This window comes from Moschus berezovskii, chromosome 7 (genome assembly GCF_049115385.1).
Source record: "Moschus berezovskii isolate FMDL1 chromosome 7, NW_MosBer_1.0, whole genome shotgun sequence".
Lineage (NCBI taxonomy): Eukaryota > Metazoa > Chordata > Mammalia > Artiodactyla > Moschidae > Moschus > Moschus berezovskii.
Genome location: NC_142466.1, coordinates 68,706,340 through 68,732,342, shown reverse-complemented (window position 1 = coordinate 68,732,342; position 26,003 = coordinate 68,706,340). Strand labels below are relative to the sequence as shown.

General features: G+C 38.4%; 1 protein-coding gene across 3 annotated transcripts in view; it reads right to left on the bottom strand.

The window, feature by feature from the left end:
* The window catches only part of ZCCHC7 (zinc finger CCHC-type containing 7), a 260,183-nt gene that overhangs the window by 42,272 nt on the left and 191,908 nt on the right, over nucleotides 1–26,003 (bottom strand). For all 3 annotated transcript variants that reach the window (XM_055427067.2, XM_088837982.1, XM_055427066.2), the window contains 3 exons: nucleotides 22,880–22,923; nucleotides 21,548–21,673; nucleotides 20,450–20,620 (listed from right to left, as the gene is read on the bottom strand). In XM_055427067.2, coding sequence (XP_055283042.1) covers nucleotides 20,450–20,620; nucleotides 21,548–21,673; nucleotides 22,880–22,923 — 341 coding nt within the window. The remainder of the gene's footprint in view (nucleotides 1–20,449; nucleotides 20,621–21,547; nucleotides 21,674–22,879; nucleotides 22,924–26,003) is intronic.

Sequence of the window (26,003 nt, the reverse complement as noted above, 5' to 3'; positions counted from 1 at the left end):
CATTTACTATGAGCAAGTACTTATTTTTATATTCAACTGAGGTCTCCTCAGTAATGTTTTTAGTTGTTTGAAAATACATAGAAAAGAATATTTGATCAGATAAAGCTGATTTTGTATTTTATAGTTAAGCTGCTGCTGCTGCCAAGTCACTTCAGTCGTGTCCGACTCTGTGTGACCCCATAGACGGTAGCCGATGGAATTAAAAAACCTTAAAATATTTTCATCAGTGGTATAAAAGAAAAGTACTCCTCTACATCAGTCTCAAAGCGGACATACTTTCTTCAGGTTACTCAGTTACTTGATTCCTTTCTTCAACAATGTTTAAACAATAACAATCCCAGCTTCCTCACTAGCCCTTCCCTTTTGCCTTTCTTTCTTATAGTAACCAGAGATCTATCACCTGAAGGCTAGCAAAGTAGGCATCAGGAGGGAGAAACTTTAGAGGGCTGCTGCTGCTGCTAGATCCCTATTATTTTGGTAACCTATCCAGCCTATAATCTACGTACACAAGATAAAATAGAAGTTTTATTTCTTGCTGTCTAGCATCTTAACTCTGTAACTTTCAGCAAACTGAGACCTCCCATTTTTAAACAAATAAACAAAAAACATCCCCCGAAAAACAATTTAAACTCTATGTTGATGACATCCTTTAATTATAACTGCTAGAAGCTGATTTAATTACCCCTTTGGTATTGGTGCTTGTGTTCTGAATAACTGTAAACTAGTTCTCAAAGGCGCTATACCACCCTATTTCCTTAAGCTCACTTCAGTTCAGTTCAGTCGCTCAGTCGTGTCCGACTCTTAAGCTCACTAATGTAATGTAATGTTAGTTGCTCAGTCATGTCTGACTCTTTGCGACCCCATGGACTGTAGCCCGCCAGGCTCCTCTGTCCACGGAATTCTCCAGGCAAGAATACTGGAGTGGGTGGCCATTTCCTTCTCCAGGGGATCATCCCGATCCATGGATCAAACCATGTCTCCTGCATTGCAGGCAGATTCTTTACTGTCTGAGCCACCAGGAAAGCCCAAATATAATGTAAGTGCTATGTAAATAGTTGAAGATGAGTGGAAAATTCAAGTTGTGTTTTTTGGAATTTCATGGAATTTTTTTTCCCAAATATTTTCCATCCTACATGCTCACTGCTGCTGCTGCTAAGTCACTTCAGTCGTGTCCGACTCTGTGTGACCCCATAGATGGAAGCCCACCAGGCTCCCCTGTCCCTGGGATTCTCCAGGCAAGAACACTGGAGTGGGTTGCCATTTCCTTCTCCAACATGCTCACTAGTAGGCACCAAAAGTTTTAAAATAGATTAATAAGAGATAAACTAAAGGTAAAATGATTTTAAAATGAAAATTTAGAATTTTCCTTACAAACCAACTGCACAAAGTCGATCACAGGTAACAGCTACAAAGAAATACCTGTTTAATTGTTTAAAACTACTGAAGTAATCCTAATTCATCTTTAGTCAACCACATTATACTCTTTTGATTTATAATTATGCCCTGTCATTCAGTTCTAGTTCTCTGATTCTCACAGAAATTTCCTGGGAAAATTTCCTTTTCATCTTCCAAGAATCTTATAGCATCCAGAACATGTCAAGTATACAAGTAATCCCCTTTAGGTTCAAAAGTGTTTTCTGAAGCTCTACTAGTTTTAGCCCCTAGAAAATTTTTTTAAAATAAAAGAATAATATTAAACATTATAAAAGTAATGCATATTCACCATAAGAATAGAAAATACAGATCAACAAAAATAAAAGCCACCTATAATATTACCACCTGAGATAACTGCAAACATTTCAGAATATTTCACTCCAAATTTTTTCCTATATACAAGCAATAACAATTAAAACAAAAAAAAATGCCATTTACAAGAAGATGAAATATTTAGGTATAAACCTAAATATGAGGGAATTTGTGTATATGTAAAACTACAAAACTCTGACAAGAGAATCTGTAGAAGATCTAAAAAAATTGTGAGGTATATATACCATGTTCATGGATTGGAAGACTCAAAACAGTGGACTCAATTCTCCCCACAATGATTTACAGATTGAACACAATATTGACCAAAGTGCCATCAAGATTTTTTTGTAAGTACAGACAACTCACTACAATTAAATGGAAAGGGAAAAGAATTAGAATAGCTACAGCAATTTCTTAAAAGAACAAAGTTTAAAGAACCATATTATGTGACTTTAACACTTACTATAAAGATAGAGAAATCAGGACAGTGTGGTATTGGTGATGGGACAGATACCTAAGTAAGTGCAACACAACAGAGTTCAGAGTACAGAAATCAGTTCACACAAATGTGACCACTGAATCTTTGAAAAAGATACAACAGCAGTTCAATGGAGAAAAGACAGTCTATTAAAAAAATAGGGAACAGGTGATTACCCATATGTAAAAAAATTAACCTTGATCTAAACCTCACATTATGCAAATATGAACTCAAAATGCATCATAGATTGGAATATAAAACATGAAACTATAAAATGTCTGGAAGAATACACAAGAGAACACTTTTTTAACTGCAGTTGGGTAACAAGTTCTTGAAAACGGTGCCAAAAGCCTGAGCCATATAAGACAATACTTATAAATTGGATTTCACCAGATTTAAAAACTTCTTCTCTGCCAAAATAACAAGAAACAAAAACAAAAAACCAAAAAACTGTCAAGAGAATGAAAAACAAGCCATAAACTAGGAGAAACTTTATAGAAATCATATTTCCAGTGAAAGACACAACTAAATATTGAAAAAAAATCTCAAAATTTTAAGTAAAAGTCAAGAAAGGATCTGGACACTTCATCAAAGATGATATAAGGATGACAAACAGGCATATGAAAGGATATTCAATACCGTTAGCCATTAAGCAAATGCAAACTAAAACCACAGTGAGATAGATACTATTCAACCATTAAAGGGCCAAAATAAAAAATACTAACAATAACAGATGCTGGTGAGAATAGAGAGCAATTAGAACTCTCATTGTGCTGAGAGTCTCATTTTTCTGGTAGGAATGCAAAATTGTACAGACAATCTGGAAAACAATACAGCTATTTCTTATAAAGTTAAGTATACACTTATCATATGATCTGAAATCTCCATTTGGAAATTTACTCCAGAGAACTGAAAACCATGTTCACACAAAGACTGTACACAAATGCTCCCTACAGTTTTATACGTGATAATCAATAGCTATAAATAATCCAAATGTTCCTCAGTGGATAAGCAAACTACAATACATTCATAAAATGTAGTATTACAGAGGAACAAACTATTGATACATGCAATAACTCATATGAGTCTTCAAATATGTGAAAGAAGCTGGTCTTCGAAGTTTACAATGGTATAATTCCATTAACATGAAATTCTCAAAAAGATAAAACTATAGTAATAGAGAACAGATTAATGGTTGCCAGAATTTAAGGTTGAGGGGAGGGTGTGACTATAAAGTATGAGGAAGCTTTTCAGAGCGGTAAAATTGTTTCGTATCCTAGTTGTGGTGGTGTTTACATAAATCTATATATATTCATAAACTGGACATCAAAACAAAAATCAATTTATTAGTAAAGGAAAAAAAAGGATGACTAGATTGGCTTACTTACCATACTTAAGATTACTTGCCATACTATTCCTAAAATGTTTATAAGAGGCAATAGAATAGTGAACATTAAATCTCAAGGCAGAAACCTATATGTGGGTCAAGAAGCAACAGTTAGAACTGGACATGGAGCAACTGGTTCAAAACTGGGAAAGGAGTATGACAAGGCTGTATATTGTCACCCTGCTTATTTAAGTCATATGCAGAGTACATCATGTGAAATGCTGGACTGGATGAATCAAAAGCTGGAATCAAGATTGCTGGGAGAAATATAAACAACCTCAGTTATGTAGAATATATTACTCTAATGACAGACAGTGAAGAGGAACTAAAGATCCTCTTGATAAGGGTGAAAGAAGAGAGTGAAAAAGCTGGCTTGAAACACATTAAAAAAACTAGGATCATGGCACCCAATCCTATCACTTCATGGCAAATGCAGGGGGAAAAGTGACAGCAGTGATGGATTTTATTTTCCTGGGTTCCAAAATCACTGCAGAAGATTCTTGCTCCTTGGAAGGAAAGCTATGAAAACCTACACAGCATATTAAAAAGCAGAGACATCACTTTGCCAACAAAGGTCTGTCTAGTCAAAGCTATGGTTTTTCCAGTAGTCACATATCGATGTGAGAGTTGGACTATAAAGAAGGCTGAGTGCCAAAGAATTGATGCTTTTGAACTGTGGTGTTGGAGAAGACTCTTGAGAGTTTCCTGGACTGCAAAGAGATCAAACCAGTCAATCCTAAAGGAAATCAACCCTGAATATTTACTGGAAGGACTGATGCTGAAGCTCTAACTTTGGCCACCTGGTATGAAAGAGCAGACTCATTGGAAAAGACCCTGATGCTGGGAAAGACTGAGGCAAAAGGAGAAGAGGGCATCAGAGGATGAATCGTTAGATAGCCTCACCTACACAATGGACAAGAATTTGAGCAAACTCTGGGAGATAGTGAAGGACAAGGATGCCTGGTGTGCTGCACTCCATGTGGTCACAAAGAGTCGGGAATGCCTCAGAGACTTAACAATAAGAAAATTATAAAATGAATATATGCTCATTATAAAAACAGAAAATAAAGATGAATAGAAATTTTAAAAATCTTCACCTATAATTCTTGATGTAACTACAGTAAGCAGTTTGGAATACTTCAATTCAAACTTAAATATTTGAGTTGTTTCTAATTTTCATTATTACAAACAATCCAGGCTCTAGTGGTAAAGAACCAACCTGCCAATGCAGGTAGACAGAAGAAATGTGGGTTCTATCCCTGGGTCGGGAAGATCCCCTGGAGAAGAGCATGGCAACTCACTCTGGTATTCTTCCCTGGAGAATCCGATGGACAGAGAAGCCTGGCAGGCTGCAGTCCATAGGGTTGCACAGAGCTGGACATGACTAAAGCAACTTAGCATGCTGAGATGAACATTCTTGTAGCTATATCTTTGCAAATATCTATCACTTAACTCCAAAAAAGTTATTCAAATATACTTTTCTAGCACAACCTAACACTGACTACCATTATTGAGGCATTTTTTTCCTACTAATTTGTAAGAGTTTTTTATATTATAGGTAATTATCCCATCATATATTTATTAATAATCTTTTTCAAGTTGTGGTGTGTTATTCAGCTTCATTAACGGTCTCTTTAGATAAAGTGTCTCTTTTTTTAAAGTTAAATCTATTCTTTATTTAATTTATGGTTTCTGATATTGGTGTCTTTGTCTCTAGTTAGAGCATTTAACACATTCATTTATTGTGATAATCAATATATTTGGTCCTATTTTGTCAAACTTTTTTTATACATTAAGTTTTTTTTTCCAAAATTAGTATTAAGTTTAAAAGCAGATTAAGAGGAGGTATTCAGACATATACTGTATACTTTCCTGATTTCACTGTTCATTGCTGCTAATTTTATTCTCTGACTTTTCCAATAAATTTACAAATGCACAAGAGCTTGGCTGTATCACCTATTTTTCTGAGAATGCTTTAGCCTCCAGAGATTTCTCTATTGCTTCCTGGTGTTTAGTATTGCATGGGAGAAGTCTGATGCAAACTTGACTGTATGTGTGTTTGTGTAATGTGTTTCTTTGTTTACATGATTTCTGTTTGATATTCAGAAATTTCACTAGGATATGTCTAGATGTGGGTCTTTTTTCTCCCACATATTGAGTGTGTGCTCTTTTGATGAGAATTTCCTTTGATCATTTTGCTTTGGATTGCTTTCCCTCTATCTTCTGTATCCACACTGTAAGGAATGAGTTAGGATTCTCTCAGTTTCCTACTATTTTGTTTAGTGAGTTTATTTCTATTCCATTTTTAATTTACCAATTCTTCATATATGCCTGTCATTTTCTACTGCTTCATCTTAAAAAAAAAAAAAAGGTTTATGTGAATCTTGCTAATGGTGGGAACTGAAGTGTTATCTGCAAAGGAATGCAACAGGTCTTTGATCAATTTATTTATGGAAAAGTTTAGATTTGATCAAGTTTTAGTTTTCTCAATCAGATGTTCAGTTTGTTTGTGAGGAAGAGGGAAGGAGTTATAATTATATGGATCTGCAAAGTAGGGGTATTTTATTACACTGAAAATCTTTATCAACTCGATTAAAAGACATTCCCATTGTCCTAGGTTCTTACAACTATATTAAGAGTTGTGTATCAGTTCAGTTCAGTCATTCAGTCATGTCCAACTCTCTGCGACCCCATGAATCACAGCATGCCAGGCCTCCCTGTCCATCGCCAACTCCCGGAGTTCACTCAAACTCATGTCCATCGAGTCAGTGATGCCATCCAGCCATCTCATTCTCTGTCGTCCCCTTCTCCTCCCGCCCCCAATCCCTCCCAGCATCAGTCTTTTCCAGTGAGTCAACTCGTCACACGAGGTAGCCAAAGTATTGGAGTTTCAGCTTTAGCATCAGTACTTCCAATGAACACCCAAGATTGATCTCCTTTAGAATGGACTGGTTGGATCTCCTTGCAGTCCAAGGGACTCTCAAGAGTCTTCTTCAACACAAAAGCATCAATTCTTTGGCGATCAGCTTTCTTCACAGTCCAACTCTCACATCCATACATGACCACGGGAAAAACCATAGCCTTGATTAGACGGACCTTTGTTGGCAAAGTAATGTCTCTGCTTTTTAATATATTATCAAGGTTGGTCATAACTTTCCTTCCAAGGAGTAAGTGTCTTTTAATTTCATGGCTGCAATAAGAGTTCTGTATAGGCATCCCTAAACCATGTAAAGCAATGGAGGTAGAAGGGGTGATGAGGTGGGTAAGAGAAAAAGATTTAATAGACAGCATCATTTACTTCATTATTGATTCCTGCCTAAAAGATCACTGGCTAAAGGGAAAAATAATAAAAGTGTAGAATAATATCCGATGACATAATTTATTTGAAACTTAAGTCAGGTCTTCCTATATATTCGAAATTCCCCTATTATGATTAGTATTAGCCACCCTAGAATGATTAGTATTCTTAGAATATGTACTTTTCCCTGAATATCAGTAACTGCAGACAGAATCCGGAGAAGGCAATGGCAACCCACTCCAGTATTCTTGCCTGGAGAATCCCAGGGAAAGGGGAGCCCAGTGGGCTGCTGTCTATGGGGTTGCACAGAGTCGGACACGACTAAAGCGACTTAGCAGAAGCAGCAGCAGCAGAAACAGAATTACTTTGTATTATATAACTGAAAGCTTGATTACCTCATTTTATTATATAATTTACTTATTTCTTGAACTTCTTAAATAGCTTACTGTTTGTATTACTTTTTAATCAAGGAAATGATCATGAGATTGGCTGAATATCCCAGGCCTGAGGCTGGGGGCAGTGGTGGCTGAGAGGAGCTACCCGAGGTCTGAGGCCGGCGACAGCGGCGGCAGAGAGGAGCTATCCCACATCTGAGGTGGGGAGCGGTGGTTGCGCTTTGCTGGAGCAGCCGTGAAAAGATACCCCACATCCAAGGTAAGAGAAACCCAAGATGGTACGCACTGACAGAGGGCATCAGAGGGCAGACAGGCTGAAACCACAATCACAGACAAGAGGCTAATCTGATCACACAGACCACAGCCTTGTCTAACTCAATGAAACTAAGCCATGACGTGTGGGGCCACCCAAGATGGATGGGTCATGGTGAAGAGGTATGACAGAATGTGGTCCACTGGAGAAGGGAATGGCAAACCACTTCAGTATTCTTGCCTTGAGAACCCCATGAACAGTATGAAAAGGCAAAAAGATAGGACACTGAAAGATGAACTCCCCAGTTTGGTAGGTGCCCAATATGCTATTGGAGATCAGTGGAGAAATAACTCCAGAAAGAATGAAGGGATGGAGCCAAAGCAAAAACAACACCCAGTTGTGAATGGGACTGGTGACAGAAGCAAGGTTCAAAGCTGTAAAGAGCAAATTTGCATAGGAACCTGGAATGTTAGGTCCACGAATCAAGGCAAATTGGAAGTGATCGAACAGATGACAAGAGTGAACGCTGACATTCTAGGAATCAGCTAACTAAGATGGACTGGAATGGGTGAATTTAACTCAGATGACCATTATATCTACTACTGTGGGCAGGAATCCCTTAGAAGAAATGGAGTAACCATCATAGTCAACAAAAGAGTACGAAATGCAGTACTGGAATGCAATCTCAAGAACGACAGAATGATCTGTTCGTTTTCAAGGCAAACCATTCTATACCATGGTAATCCAAGTCTATGCCCCAACCAGTAACACTGAAGAAGCTGAGGTTGAACAGTTCTATGAAGACCTACAAGACCTTCTATAACTAACACCCAAAAAAGATGTCCTTTTCATTACAGGGGACTGGAATGCAAAAGTAGGAGTCAAAAGATACCTGGAGTAACAGGCAAATTTGGCCTTGGAGCACGGAATGAAGCAGGATAAAGGCTAACAGAGTTCTGCTAAGAGAACACTGGTCATAGCAAACACCCTCTTCCAACAACACAAGAGAAGACTCTACCATGGACATCACCAGATGGCCAACACCGAAATCAGACTGATTATATTCTTTGTAGTCAAAAATGAAGAAGCTCTATTCAGTCAGCAAAAACAAGACCGGGAGCTGACTGTGGCTCAGATCATGAACTCCTTATTGCCAAATTCAAGACTTAAATTGAAGAAAGTGGGGAAAACCACTAGACCATTCAGGTATGCCCTAAATCAAATCCCTTATGATTATACACTGGAAATGAGAAACAGATTTAAGGGACTAGATCTGATAGACAGAGTGCCTGATGAACTATGGATGGAGGTTCGTGACACTGTACAGGAGACTGGGATCAAGACCACCCTCAAGAAAAAGAGATGCAAAAAAGCAAAATGGCTGTCTGAGCAGGCCTTACAAATAGCTGTGAAAATAAGAGAAGCAAAAAGCAAAAGAGAGAAGGAAAGATATACCCATTTGAATACAGAGTTCCAAAGAACAGCAAGGAGAAATCATAAAGCCTTCCTCAGTGATCAGTGCAAAGAAATAAGAGGAAAATAACAGAATGGGAAAGACTAGAGATCTCTTCAAGACAATTAGAGATACCAAGGGAACATTTCATGCAAAGATGGGCTCAATAAAGGACAGAAATGGTATGGACCTAACGGAAGCAGAAGATATTAAGAGGTGGCAAGAACACACAGAAGAACAGTACAAAAAAGATCTTCACGACCCAGATAATCATGATGGTGTGATAACTCATCTAGAGCCAGACGTCCTGGAATGTGAAGTCAAGTGGGCCTTAGGAAGCATCACTACGAACAAAGCTAGTGGAGGTGATGGAATTCCAGTTGAACTATTTCAAATCCTAAAAGATGATGCTGTGAAAGTGCTGCACTCAATATGCCAGCAAATTTGAAAACTCAGCAGTGGCCATAAGGCTGGAAAAGGTCAGTTTTCATTCCAAATTTATCCCAAAGAAAGGGAATGCCAAAGAATGCTCAAACTACCGCACAGCTGCACTCATCTCACATGGTAGTAAAGTAATGCTCAAAATTCTCCATGCCAGGTTTCAGCAATACATGAACTGTGAACTTCCAGATGTTCAAGCTGGATTTAGAAAAGGCAGAGGGACCAGAGATCAAATTGCCAACACGTGCTGGATCATTGAAAAATCAAGAGAGTTCTGGAAAAAACATCTATTTCTGCTTTATTGACTATGCCAAAGCCTTTGACTGTGGATTATAAAACTGTGGAATATTCTGAAAGAGATGGGAGTACCAGACCACCTGACCTCCCTCTTGAGACATCTGTATGCAGGTCAGAAGAAACAGTTAGAACTGGACATGGAACAACAGACTGGTTCCAAATCAGAAAAGGAGTACGTCAAGGCTGTATATTGTCACCCTGCTTATTTAACTTATATGCAGAGTACACCATGAGAAACGCTGGGCTGGATGAGGCACAAGCTGGAATCAAGATTGCCGGGAGAAATATCAATAACCTCAGATATGCAGATGACACCACCCTTACGGCAGAAAGGGAAGAGGAACTAAAAAGCCTCTTGAGGAAAGTGAAAGAGAGTGAAAAATTGGCTTGAAGCTCAACATTCAGAAAACGAAGATCATGGCATCTGGTCCCATCACTTCACGGGAAATAGATGGAGAAACACTGGAAACAGTGGCTGACTTTATTTTTCTGGGCTCCAAAATCCCTGCAGATGGTGATTGCAGCCATAAAATTAAAAGACACTTCCTCCTTGGAAGGAAAGTTATGACCAACCTAGACAGCATATTAAAAAGCAGAGACATTACTTTGCCAACAAAGGTCCATCTAGTCAAGGCTATAGTTTTTCCAGTAGTCATGTATGGATGTGAGAGTTGGACTATAAAGGAAGCTGACTGTCGAAGAATTGATGCTTTTCAACTTTGGTGTTAGAGAAGACTCTTGAGAGTCCCTTGGACTGCAAGGAGTTCCAACCCGTCCATCCTAAAGGAGATCAGTCCTGAGTGTTCATTGGAAGGACTGATGTTGAAGCTGAAACTCCAATACTTTGGCCACCTGATGTGAAGCGCTGACTCATTCGAAAAGACCCTGATGCTGGAAAAGCTTGAGGGCAGGAGGAGAAGGGGACGACAGAGGGTGAGATGGTTGGGTGGCATCACCGAGTCAATGGACAAGAGTTCGGGTAAACTCCAGGAGTTGGTGATGGACAGGGAGTCCTGGCGTGCTGTGGTCCACAGGGTCACAAAGACACGACTGAGCAACTGAACTGAAATGAATGAATTGACACGTTACAATTTGTAAATTTAAGGTGCATGGCCGTGTTACTTTGATACTTTTATATACTATGACTCTCAAAGAAGTAATATTTATCATGCTACATCATTATTGTACAGTATTATAGATTATATTCATTATATTGTACTTATTTACTGCTAGTTTCAAGTTTGTTCCCTTAAATACCATCTATATTATACCCCCACTTCTGCTGTTACTGCTGCTAAGTCACTTCAGTCATGTCCGACTCTGTGTGAGCCCACAGACTGCAGCCCACCAGGCTCCCCCGCCCCTGGGATTCTCCAGGCAAGAACACTGGAGTGGGTTGCCATTTCCTTCTCCAATGCATGAAAGTGGAAAATGAAAGTGAAGTCGCTCAGTGTGTCTGACTCTTAGCGACCCCATGGACTGCAGCCTACCAGGCTCCTCCGCCCATGGGATTTTCCAGGCAAGAGTACTGGAGTGGGGTGCCATTGCCTTCCCCAACGGCCACCCCCCCAACACACACTTCTATCCCCTGGTAAATTCCATTTTACTGTTCTTTTTTCTTTTTATAGGTTTTACATTTTTTTTTCAGATTCCACATTTAAGTGATACTATGTAATAGTTGTCTTTGTCTGACTTATCTTGCTTAGCATAATGCTCAAGATATATCCATGTTGTCACAAATGAGAAGATATCTTTCTTTCTCATGGGGCTGAATAATATCTCATTGCATATATATATCTTTTTTATCCACTCATTCACTGATGGACATTTGGGTTGTTTCCATACCCTGGCTATTGTGAATGATTCTGCAGTAAACACGGGTGAGGTATCTTGTGAAAACGTTGATTCCATTTCTTTTGGGCATATACTCAGAAGTGGAACTGCTGGATCATATGGTAACTTTTATTTTTAATTTTTCGAGGAATTTCTGTATTGTCTTCCACAGTGGCTGAACTAATTAACATTCTCACCAACAGTACGTAAGGGGCTGCCTTTTCACCATGTCTTCACAAGCACTTGCCTTCACAAGCATTCTAACAGTTGTGAGGTGTATCATATAATATGAGCAAACCAAATTCAAGAACACATTAAAAGGATTATACACCATGGCCAAGTGCAAGGTATATATACCTGGATGCAAGAATGTTTCAACATACGCAAATCAGTAAGTATAATTCATTACATACCTCAAGATAACATAATAAAGATCATATATGATAAACCCACTGTTAACATTATAATCATTGAAGAAAAACTGAAAGGGTTTCTTCTAAGATCAGCTAGCAGACAAAATTGCCCACTCTCACCACCCCTATTCAGTTGTCACAGATAGTTGTCAGTTATCTGCGGGGGACTGGTTCCAGGAGCTCATGTGGATACTAAAATCCTTAGAAGCTCAAGTCCCTTGTATAAAATGGTATAGTTCAATAAATATAGTTGGCCCTTAGTATCCCTGGATGTGAAACCCATGGATATGAAGAGCTGACTGTACTAGAAGTCCTAGCTAGAGCAATTAGGCAAGACAAAGAAATAACAGGCATTCAAATTGGAAAGAAGCAAAACTGTCATTATTTGCTGACAATATGATCTTTTATAAAGAAAATCTCAAAGAATTAGTAAAAAACACTTGGAACTAATCAATGGTTAGTTGGTTAATGGCAACTAATCAAGTGGCAGGTTACAAAATCAAGTTATAGAAATCACTGGCATTCCTTCATACTAACAATGAAGTATCAAAAAAAGAAGTGAAGAAAGCTATCCCATTCATAACAGCTTTCAAAATAATAAAATAGTCAGCATAAACTGAGCCAAGGACGTAAAAAATCTGTACAGTGAAACGAATTTTTTTGAAAAAAATAAGAGGACACAAACAAATGGAAAGACATCCATGTTTACGGATCAGAAGAGTGCTGTTTTTTCAAAGATGAGTAAACTAACAAAGATGATGTCCATTATTAAGACTTGAGTACTTTCAGATGTTGAAAATCTTTTTCAATTGTTTTATTTTCTTTCACTGTGTACTATTTAAGGTAGATGACCAGAACGCAATCAAAAAGTTGTATGGGACTTATCAAGTTCAGGGGAGTTGACCTTAGCATGTAATGCTTAATAAATAAAACTTCTAGCTTCCAAGTGTTAATGAGGATCTGACTTCCTTAATTTCATTTTCCAAACTCATAGCTTAAATAACTAAGCTCCAGAATTTGTCCTTATTATTGGACTTAAAAGTTAAATTTAACTGCAAAGTGAGAACTAGAATGTATTAGATATTTAACAAAATTCCCAGTGGCCTGCTGGCTCTATTTATCAAAGGCTCATGTCTTCTCAATGTGACTGCACTAAAGATTAAATTCATTCCTAAGTTCCACAAAATTCTCAATAAAATACTAAAGTTTACTTATCTTTTCATTTTTAGAGCTGTTCGTTTTAGATACTGTACAAGGACAATCTTTCTCCTCTTTTGGTGGAAGCTAGGGGGGTCTGGAAAAGGAACCATTTCTATCCTCTACAAACTTATTCTTAAATCTTTCATGAAAAACACATAAACCTGCTCTCAATCTGCTAGTTCTACTGAAAGTGACTAATACTAAGCCATGAGGCATGCGCTACAGGGAGACTTGGGGAGGCTGGGGGAATTCATCAGGTTAGTCAGATATGACTAGAAAGGATACCATTCAGTTGAACTTCAAAATAAGGATTGGTCTCTTCTTCAGACTTTGTGCTAAATTACACTCCTTCAGTTAAAAATGTGGAACTTTTTCCCTGCTAAGGTTATTTCCATAAAGTTAAACATAATTTTAACCACAAAAAGTTTACATATTCATTTATTAGGTGGTTTGGGAACAGTTCCAACGAATTATTAATGACTAATTCTGGGATATACTCCTTGAACAACGAAAACACATGAATTTTCACTCACATTATCATGAGTTTTACAAACACCCATCAAGAAATAAGAGACCTCTAAGCACAGAAATCTACTTAACTTCCTAGGCTAGGTGTTGTCTCCCAGGTAAATAAGCATTTTATAAGCTTATTCAACCTTTTTTTAAATTAAGTAAAACAATCAACCCCAGCCATGACTCCTTCCTTCAACATTATGCTTAAATATTGAAATGCTGTGAAAAGTGAGAATAACAAATATATCTAACCTGATTTTCCTTATTCTCAATAAAGTCAGTTCAATAGTCAGGTGTCAGCAGAACCACATATTTAACTGAATGCATATATCAAACAATTAAAAGGAAATCAGTCCTGAATATTCATTGGAAGGACTGATGCTGAAGCTGAAACTCCAATACTTTGGCCACCTGATGCGAAGAAAAGACTCATTGGAAAAGACCCTGATGCTGGGAAAGATTGAAGGTGGGAAGAGAAGGGGACGACAGAGGATGAGATGATTGGATGGCATCACCAAGTTGATGGACATGAATTCGAGTAAGCTCAGGGAGTTGGTGATGGACAGGGAAGCCTGGCATGCTGCAGTCTATGGGGTTACAAAGAGTCAGACACGACTGAGCGACTGAACTGAACTGATTCTTATTTGGAAAATATTTTCATCTAGTTTATAATGTTAGTTGCTCAGTCATGTCTGACTCTTTGCAAGCCCATGGAGTATAATACAGCCCATCACATTCCTCTCTATATAGAATTCTCTAGGTAAGAATACTGGAGTGGGTAGCCATTCTCTTCTCCAGGGAATCTTCCCGAAACAGGGATCGAACTGGATCTCCTGTACAGCAGCAGATTCTTTACTATCTGAGCCAATGATATTTTAAATAAGTTTATTATCAAAAGTGTCTATTATATCCACAATATCTGCACGTTTAAGACAGAAACTTGAGAGGATATTCTGAGGAGGAGTTAAACTGACAACATCTAGACTGTCAGTAAGTGAATCTTCTCCATGTACTTTCATGAAGTACAGCATCATTTTAACTTTCAGACCTTCAGCAAAGCCTAACTTTACAATGTATACAGACAGTTTTAAATTCTCTTTTTTTGTACAAGCTATCAGCAAGAAGACAGAATCTGGCAGATTCAAAATTTAGATTCTTTCTACACTCAGATTTTCTTCCTTTGGAAGGCACCAATAATGTAGGTTGACTTCTAAAGGCCTTGAGCCATCTTTCTACCCTTTACATTATAAAATTCTGGAAGTTCACACCAATACTTTTATACAATAGTTAACAAGTGAAGAGCTTTTCCAAAATCACTGCAGATGGTGACTGTAGCCATGAAATTAAAAGACACTTACTCCTTGGAAGGAAAGTTATGACCAACCTAGACAGCATATTAAAAAGCAGAGACATTACTTTGTCAACAAAGGTCCGTCTAGTCAAGGCTACGGTTTTTCCAATAGCCATGTATGGATGTGAGAGGTGGACTACAAAGAAAGCCAAGTGTCGAAGAATTGATACTTTTGAACTGTGGTGTTGGAGAAGACTCTTCAGAGTCCCTTGGACTGCAAGGAGATCCAACCAGTCCATCCTAAAGGAGATTGGTCCTGAGTGTTCATTGGAAGGACTGATGCTAAAGCTGAAACTCCAATACTTTGGCCACCTCATGCGAAGAGCTGACTCACTGGAAAAGATTCTGATGCTGGGAAGGATTGGGGGCAGGAGGAGAAGGGGACGACAGAGGATGAGATGGTTGGATGGCATCACTGACTCAATGGACATGAGTTTGAGTAAACTCCAGGAGTTGGTGATGGACAGGGAGGTCTGGGGTGCTGCAGTTCATGGGGATGCAAAGAGTCAGATACGATGGGGCAACTGAACTGAAGAGCTTTCCGAGCAGAATACAGGAGTCACAGCAAGAATATGACTCATGAGTTTTCATTAATAATTGTCTTTATACATTTAACTGGTATTCTGGTATTACACAGATCCTGGTGTGGCAATAGGAGTGTGAAAAGTAAAGATGGAAGTTTCTTGATCTCCTTAATTTATAAGAGGTTAGGGCATGTACAGTTACCTCAGTTCAGTTCAGTCGCTCAGTCGTGTCTGACTCATTGTGACCCCATGAATCACAGCACGCCAGGCCTCCCTGTCCATCACCAACTCCCAGAGTTCACTCAAACTCATGTCCATCAAGTCGGTGATGCCATCCAGCCATCTCATTCTCTGTCGTCCCCTTCTCCTCCTGCCCCCAATCCTTCCCAGCATCAGACTCTTTTCCAGTGAGTCAGCTCATCGCATGAGGTGGCCAAAGTATTGGAGTTTCAGTTTTAGCATCAGTCCTTCCAATGAACACCCAGGATTGATCTCCTTTAGAATGGACTGGTTGGATTTCCTTGCAGTCCAAGGGACTCTCAAGAGTCTTCTCCAGCACCACAGTTCAAAAGCATCAATTCTTCGGCGATCAGCTTTCTTCACAGTCCAACTCTCACATCCATACATGACCACGGGAAAAACCATAGCCTTGACTAGACGGACCTTTGTTGGCAAAGTAATGTCTCTGCTTTTTAATATACTATCTAGGTTGGTCATAACTTTCCTTCCAAGGAGTAAGCGTCTTTTAATTTCATGGCTGCAATCAGCATCCGCAGTGATTTTGGAGCCCAAAAAAGTAAAGTCTGACACTGTTTCCACTGTTACCCCATCTATTTCCCATGAAGTGATGGGACCAGATGCCATGATCTTTGTTTTCTGAATGTTGAGCTTCAAGCCAACCTTTTCACTCTTTTCTTTCACTTTCATCAAGAGGCTTTTTAGTTCCTCTTCACTTTCTGCCATAAGGGTGGTGTCATCTGCATATCTGAGGTTATTGATATTTCTCCCAGCAATCTTGATTCCAGCTCGTGCTTCTTCCAGCCCAGCGTTCCTCATGATGTACTCTGCATATAAGTTAAATAAGCAGGGTGACAATATACAACCTTGACGTACTCCTTTTCCTATTTGGAACCAGTCTGTTGTTTCATGTACAGTTCTGACTGTTGCTTCCTGACCTGCATACAGGTCAGTTACCTAGGGCTTCATAAATCCCAGTAGGTGGGAAGATGAAAATGACAAAGAAGGCTGGAGAACATCATGGTCAGAGGGTCTTAGCCTTAAATAAGTAAAAGATATATACAGAAAGAGGGAGGAGAAATGATTTAGAAATGGCAGCAGCAAGTGGCTCATTGGAAAAGACCTTGAAGCTTGGAAATGAGGCCAAGAGAAGCGGGTGGCAGAGGATGAGATGGTTCAATAACATCACTGACTCAATGGACATGAGTTTGAGCAAACTCTGGAAGATGGTGAAGGACAGGGAAGCCCAGCATGCTGCAGTTCATGGGTCACAAAGAGTCGGTCATGACTTAGTGACCAAACAACAACAGCCAGTGAGAAAGAGCTTGATCCTAATTAGCTTAATCAGAGGTATGTGGGTCAAGAAAGAATGAGCAGCAAGAATTTGAGAAGGCTTCAGGGGAAACAATATTTTCTGTGGAGGGCCAGGTTTCAAGACAGATTTAAAGCAAGTGTGGGATTAGCTGAATAGTTTCAGCAATCTGGGGCCAGAAAGAAACTGTTTCCAAGTGAATCCTCATGAAGAACTTCTGGGATAGTGGAAGGATGTTTAAGTTTCTTCAAAAAAAGTCAGTGGAGGACCTCCCTGGTGGTAATGTGGATAGGAATTTGCCTGCCAATGTAGGGCACATGGGTTCAATCCTTGGTCCAGAAAGATACCACATGCCGTAGAGCAACTAAGCCCATGAGCCACAACTACGGAGCCTGAGGTCTAGAATCCACGAGTCGCAACTACTGAGCCGAAGTTGCTGCAACTACTGAAGCTCGTGTGCCTAGAGCCTATGTTCCACAATAAGAGAAGACACTGAAATGAGAATCCTGAGTAGCCCCCCACTTCACAATTAGAGAAAGCCTCCATGTAGCAACGAAGACCTAGTGCAGAAAAAAACAAAAAGTCAATAAAGCTCAGGTTTGATGGGGCTCCAAGGGAATCCTATACCAAGTGGGCAGGCTGAGAAAAGATTAATTCATGTCCAGAACTTTCACCATGTAATTTAAAACAAAACAAAACACAACGGCAGATCTTTGCAGATTTAGGGTAAAAGGTGATGTCTTCTCTGAAGCCAGCCACAGTCTAACCCTATCTAAAAATGTATAATAACTGGGGTTATTAATCCTCAAGGCCATTTTAGATAAGGAGTTTAACATACATTAGAGGCCAAAATTAAGAAGTTAAGCAGAATGAGCTACAGATTTAATCATAGCTAATTACATAACCTTTAACAAACCATTCTTAACTGTTCTGTACTGTGCTTTCCTATTTCAAAAAAACTGCTCATGACAATGTCTGAGCCTCTTCTGTTATCACAGACAAATTAGACCATGTTTCTAAGAGCTCTATGGAAGAAAGAAGTTAAAAAATATGCCAAACTAGAAAATCTTGCTAAGAAATTATAATTGACAACTTAATGCAGAGAACAACAGAATAAATCTAAGACAACTTAAAATTTACTATTTTTAAGAGTTAGTAAATATTGAAAAATAAGTTTAAAACTACTTTGGAGTGAAATGACAACATCCATCTCTATACTTTGTCTTGAGAGTCATATTCAACCTCACTAGGGCCTAAGAAATAAAAATTGAAACAGTTAAGATATCATTTTCTCCTTATCTGAATGTCCAAAAAATTTAAAGATTGATTGCAACCAAGGTTGAGAGTACTTTCGGACACTGCTAGCAAATGGATACACTGGTTCAATCTTTTAGAAGAGTAATCTGGCAATATTTATGCAGATATACTCTGATGAACTAAAGTGAAGAGGAACTAAAGAGCCTCTTGATGAGGGTGAAACAGGAGAGTGAAAAAGCTGGCTTCAAACTCAAAAAAAAAAAAAAGATCATGGCATTTGGCTCCATCAATTTGTGGCAAATAGAAGGGGAAAAAGTGGAAGCAGTGGCAGTTTTTATTTTCCTGGGTTCCAAAATCACTGCAGACAGTGACTGCAACCATGAAACTAAAAGATGTTAGCTCCTTGAAAGGAAAATTATGACAAACCTAGATAGCATATTAAAAATTAGACACATCACTTTGCTGACAAGGGTGCATATAGTCAAAGTTATGGTTTTTCCAGTAGTCATGTACAGATGTGACAGTTGGACCATAACGAAGGCTGAGCACTGAAGAACTGATCCTTTCAAATTGTGGTGCTGGATAAGACTCTTTAGGATCCCTTGGACAGCAAGGAGATCCAGTAAATCCTAAAGGAAATCAACCCTGAATATGCATTGGATGGACTGTTGCTAAAGCTCCAATACTTTGGTCACCTGGTGTGAAGAGTTGATTTATTGGAAAAGAGCCTGATGCTGGGAAAGATTGAAGGTAAGAGGAAAAGCAGCTGACAGAGGATGAAATGGTCAGATAGCATCACCAACTCAATGGACATGAATTTGAGCAAACTCCGGGAGATAGTGGAGCACAGACGAGCCTGGCATGCTACTGTCTGTGGGGTCGTAAATAGTCGGACACAACTTAGTGACTGAACAACAACAAATGTATATATCCTTTAATAATACAAGTAAATTTAGAATATGACTTACTGAAATACTCTTACACGAATGAAGAGATATAAAAAGATGGTAAAAAGATGTTTATAGCAGCACTGTTTGCTTAAAAAAATCTAAATGTATTGGTAGAGAAATAGCTGGGTAACTGGTAAAAATGGAATAAAGGTTAGCCATGAGAAAGACAGCCTTTATGAACTGATACAGAGACATATTCAGAAAGAATTAACTGGAAAAAAATTAACTTACCAGACAGTGACCCTATTTTTGTTTATAAAGCCCTTTAGAAATCAGTAACTGTTACAATCAACAGTTACAATCAATAACTGTTACATTATTTACATAGGAAACACATATACCACACATTTATCCCAACAGACAGTCATATTAATGTTTTAAGCAAAAGGCTCTAGACATAATTCAATATATGCAAAATTTAAAAAATATTCATGTTTTGTATCATGTCTTTGGGAAGAACAAATTAAAGGAAAAGGTTCCTACTTTCTGTGAGGGCATACTTAATTCTATAGCCATTCTGGCTGAAATTGTGACTAAAACCCCACAGACATTTATAACACAACACAAAATGACATCTAAAACAACAATGTGCTAAAATTCAATGTGTTACAAGTAATTGAAATATCTTGTAAGTTACTCTGTCTTTTTAAATCTAATGAAGCTCTAAGATAAGCAGATTCAAAGTGTTGGTGGCTTGTCTTTCTTGCATGAGACTATTGTACCACCAAGAGCCATCGATAAGCAGGCTTCATACAGACCTTTTCATGCAACTGTTAAGTATTTATATGCATGTATTTCATCTAAATATGAATAGGTGCATGAATTTTACATGTTTTTTATTACATACCTCTTTAACGTGAACCTTTACTTTGGCAAACACATTATGCCAAAGAGGCTAGCACAGGTTTACAGTTTTTGTCAATGCTGCGTCCGGATGAACCATTCAGTAGGATCCCTATCCTGAGGTATTATAGTACTGATATACTGTGGCCAAAGGGACATTATTATACACAGAGCAGAGTAAACATTCTTTTAAGTAGGCTGGCAGATGGTTACAAATTGGCATGATGCCCCCAAAACCTGACAAATTAGTCATTTGCTAGATACTCACATCAGCATAGTGGCCTATCATGTCACATCGGTCACAGCGTTTTCTCCAGGAAGCTCTTTCAAGGCATCTGTGAGTGGAAGACATAGGCAAAGAACAGCCTAAGCAAAAGCGGGCCGGACAGGCATACTGGAGGTGTCCTCTCTCGGAACAAAGGCAGCAGGGGCGGACTTTCTATGTGGCAGACAAACAAAAAAATCTCTTTAGCAAAATACTTCAGTCTCAAATAGAATACTTCTTTTTCAGTATAATTGCTTAAAAACTTATTTCCATTTGGGAACCCAATGAAGGTCAAATCAAACATAATTGTAAAATCGAACAAAATATCTTAAGTCAGAGTCTTAACAAAAGCCACCTGTATTCTGTGGCTGCCACAAAGGCTTAGTCCTCATGTATACTATTAGCTGGCATCTATTCTTATGCCTTGTTTTGTAGAACATTGACAAAGTTGAATGTATCTAAGATGGAAAGTAGCATGATGAGGATCTGGAAGCTAAGTTTTAAGAGAAAGATACAGACAGAGGTTGCTTTGCCTGAAGAAACAAAGATGAAAGAGGAAACAAGAGAGCCACCTCAAATACCTAAAAGACGATCATTTGGAAGAGTAGGTAAGGGATGAAATATTTGTTAAGGACTCACTAAGTGTCAAGAAATGTCTAAGAGTTCTGTGTTATTTCAAAGGCTAATGTATCTGTTGAACATAATTTACATCGATAAACATTGATAAATGCCTAAAATTATAATTTTCTAGCAATGAAAATTATCCCACATTATGAAACAAGCTGTGTCATAAAGTAGAAGACTTAGAACAAAAAACGAGTCTCAAGAATCAATCTGATTCAACCTCCTCATTTTATAGGAAAGAAAAGAGAAGCACAAAAGGTGAAATGATTTGCCTAAGGATGTACAACTGCTAATGGGATACTGAAATTGATTCTGGCTGTAGATTTATTATCCTTTACTACTACTCGAGGCTGTGACCTACACGAACATTTAACATGAAACGTAACCCATATATTACATAACATTTGAATTAGAAGGTATTAAGGGTTCCAACCCTACCATTTTAACATTATGGAAAGAAACATTTATTTCACATACTTGCGGGAAGGGGCAGTTTTTTGACAAATGGCCACATTTGTCACAATTTCTACAGGTAACATTTTTGTTGGCTGTATAGTATCGATGGGTCCATCTTCCAGATGATCTTTTATTACCTATCTGTGCCTAAGGGAAAAAGAGATCAAGAATTAAAATTATTTCACTCTGTTCAACAGAATTAACAATCATAATCTGTTCAATTTAGAAGCTAGTAACAGGGAACTTTATGTTCTTAAAGGAGTTAGAAAAATTAAAAAGGGTGCCATGAAGACAACTCTACTTTTTGTTTGCCCATCTCTTGTATTCTTCTATACTTTTCCATATGATTCCATTTCTTTTTTATCTTTCTCTGCTTATAGTTCAGGTCTAGTAAGGGTGCTGATGCATCATTTAGACATTACAGTGGCATTCAGAGTCAAAGATATTGCTGACATAAATCTGAATGTATACCACATTTTTCTGAATGAGAAGCTTGCTTAAATTTTTAGTTAGGGGTTGGTGTTTTTTATGATTTAGCCCTTTACAAAGTTATAAAACCACAGAGCCACCAAATACATTCCTTCTTTTGAACAGCCCAGGGTTAATCCCTACAAACTGGATTTTAACTTTTAAGAGAGAAAAAGATAATGTTCTCCCCCTAGAGTCCTTTTAAGATCTATTCTTCCAAGACTGATCCAATTCTAGATGTCCCATATTCTAGCCAAAATCCAATATCATGCAAGAGAGTATTAGCAAAACATATCATATGGACTATCTAAAGAGGAAAAACTAAATGTCAACCATGCTTTCATCTTGTTTGGTTTAATTTTTGAAAAAAAGTTCATGTTTCACTTATTATCCTACTGAATTAGCCAAGTAGGTCTCAAAAGGAGACACATTGTAATTATCTCTTAAAACTTTCCTTATACCAAATTGTAAAATTATTCTCTTTTCTAGCCATCTGTCACAATTAAAGCTAATAATTGAGAAAGACAAACACCTGCCACAACCTAAATATAGACTAACCATTTCCTTACACAGAAGAAGCAGTTATTTCCGGTGTTGATCTTTAGTGGTACCAGGCAAAATGGGCTGAGAGCATTCATCATAGCAGAGAAGAAGCAAAAGGGATAGGGGACTAAATCATTATGGCAATTAACTGACTGGAGAAAATCAAGGCTCAACCATGCTTCTGAAAAATTCAACCACCCATAAACTAAAATTAAACTTTTTCTTACAAGATACTGGGACTGCTGCTACGTTTAAAACACTTATTAAGTCATCACAATGAAGTGAAAGGAAACTATGAATCAAAGGAAATTATTAATCTATTACTCATAACTTTGATTTTACCTCAATGTCTTTGTCACTGATGAACCAGTTCACATCATCTTCTCCTACAAAACAAATAAAACATGTTACTCAATCTTCACACTTTTAAAACACTTGATTGACAAAAAGTATTCAATTTGTTAGTACTGATATTGAACTACAAAGGTATACTGAGAAATGTAAATCCCTTAACATCTTGACTCTGTTACTACTCCTGTGGCTCTGAAAATACTTAACCTCTCTTAATCTCAGTTTCCTTACCTGTGAAATAGGAGTAACAGTATTTTCCCTGTATAGTATACCTAAAAAATCAGATGAGATGTGCGAATCAGATGAGATATGTGAAAATGCTTTGAACATCACCAAACTGTAAATCTCTGAAGGGACCAAAAACCCAACAGCAGGTGCAAAAAAGAAATCTTATCTGAACTTCCCTTATCTGACTAAAGCCTGTTTCATGAGCTAGCCGCCACAGCCCCTTTCCCCAACTCAGAGGTCTCTAATCAGGAAAGTCACTGACCGTGGGTACCAGGACATTCCTCCAAAATTGTGTAAAGAGGCACACCACAACCTTGTATCTTCGGAAGCTCTAAATTCTGCCTTCTATTAAGTTGGTATACAAACTTTTACCCTTCAGCCAGTTACTCATTACTGAGTGCTTCCACCTTTGGTCTTTTCTCCTGTTACTCTCTCTACTGTCAGTTAATTCGCGGGCCTCCCCACCATTCAGACCCAAGTAAGCAGAAGAAAGGTTTTTCCTTCCAATATCATTATTAACTGTGTCCACCAGCTTCTCATTGTAGTTGACTTTCACTGCAATATTTTAAAAAGTTGGACTCTGAATATTATCTCATGATTAGAGCTAGGAAGTTAGCACTGTATTTTACAACATCAAAAATAGTGAAATAAGAGAGGTCAAATATCTAGCAGCTGGTGATTGGTTTAAAAATACAACTGTAAAAACCTAGTAGGGTGGGGAGCTCTACCTTTCCCTTTATCAGCTGTTTTCTTCTCCTTGCACTGTCCCTTTACAAACTTGCAAATGGTTGCTATTCCCTTGGTCCACCCATGGCCAAGGAGGAAGGGACATATGACTAATGCAGAAGCTAAGGTGTCAACAGAAGTAATCTACATTTTCCCAGGACTACCCTTATGGTAGAAAGTGAAGAAGAACTAAAGAGCCTCTTGATGAACGTGAAAGAGGAGAGTGAAAAAGTTGGCTTAAAACTCAACATTCAGAAAACTAAGATCATGGCATCCGGTCCCATCACTTCATGGCAAATAGATGGGGAAACAGTGGAAACAGTGGCTGACTTCATTTTTCTGGCCTCCAAAATCACTGCGGATGGTGATTACAGCCATGAAATTAAAAGACGCTTGATCCTTGGAAGGAAAGTTATGACCAACCTAGATAGTATATTAAAAAGCAGAGACATTATTTTGCCAACAAAGGTCCGTCTAGTCAAGGCTATGGTTTTTCCAGTGGTCATGTATGGATGTGAGAGCTGGACTATAAAGAAAGCTGAGAACCGAAGAATTGATGCTTTTGAACTTTGGTGTTAGAGAACACTCTTGAGAGTCCCTTGGACTGCAATGAGATCCAACCAGTCTATCCTAAAGGAGATCGGTCCTGGGTGTTCATTGGAGGGACTGATGTTGAGGTTGAAACTCCAATACTTTGGCCACCTGATGCAGAGAGCTGACTCATTTGAAAAGACCCTGATGCTGGGAAAGCTTGAGGGCAGGAGGAGAAGGGGACAACAGAGGATAAGATGGTTGGATGACGTCACTGACTCAATGAACAAGAGTTTGGGTGGACTCCGAGAGTCGGTGATGGACAGGGAGGCCTGGCGTGCTGCGGTTCATGGGGTCGCAAAGAGTTGGACACGACTGAGTGACTGAACTGAACTGAACCAGGATTAAGAGTCTAGAGATATATTTTAAAATAAAATACTTTTACTAAGAAAACCAAGAGGTTGCTTTAACAAAAAGACCAATCCATAGGAGAGCAGAGATGGTGTGCAGATGATTATTTCCTTTATAAAATTTGGAGGCTGCATCCATATACTGAGAGTGGAGAATACATTAAATAGCTGCAGCTTCTATTCCTTCATCATCACGATCCATGCTATTATTCTTTCATTCAAAGGATTCATCTAAGGAGCATGCTCTGCTGTAACTTTCAAAGCTGCCCTTTGTACCTCAGTGTTTCATCATTAAAACTCAAAATGACCATTGAAAATCACTAATTACAAAACTGACTTAATACTGTCCTTAAAAAAATGAACTCCTAAATCAAGGAAATGCAAAATGGCAACTGTTAATCAGCCCCAAACCCCAATAAATTTATACATGGAGAGAGAATATAGAAAAAAGGGAAGGGTTATGAGAGAGATCAGCTCCATTTAGATTGTTTTAACATACCCGTGGAATTCAACTATATCCAGGTTATATACTAACTCCTCTTCAACAAGCTACAGAATATTCTTACTGTAGAAAAGTTGTCAACAAGTACACAAAACAGGCTTAAGTTACAAATGAAATCAGACTTCTTGGCGGTAATGAAGCAAAGACATCACCAGGAACATACAAGTCAACTCTTGGCCCTATTCATGGTTCAGTTTTGATTCTATCCTGGTAATGACAGATGACTCTTATTCCTATCCTGTTTGCTTCTTAACTTCAAATACAAACCTAATGCAAGGTTTTTCTAAGGGCAACTCATTAGAACTTCCACAGGCAGCCATTCTCCACTTCATTAAGTTTTTGGTACAGATTTTGTCAGAAACCTGGGTTCCAGGCTTAACTCTATCTCTTACTTGTTATGTGCCAAAGGGCAGGTTATTTATCCTCTCTGGGTCTGTTTAATAATGAATCGGATTAAGTAGTATCAATGGAGAAACCTATATGCAGGTCAGGAAGCAACAGTTAGAACTGGACATGGAACAACAGACTGGTTCCAAATAGGAAAAGGAGTATGTCAAGATTGTATATTGTCACCCTGCTTATTTAACTACAGAGTACATCATGAGGAACGCTGGGCTGGAAGAAGCACAAGCTGGAATCAAGATTGCCAGGAGAAATATCAATAACCTCAGATATGCAGATGACACCACCCTTATGGCAGAAAGTGAAGAGGAACTAA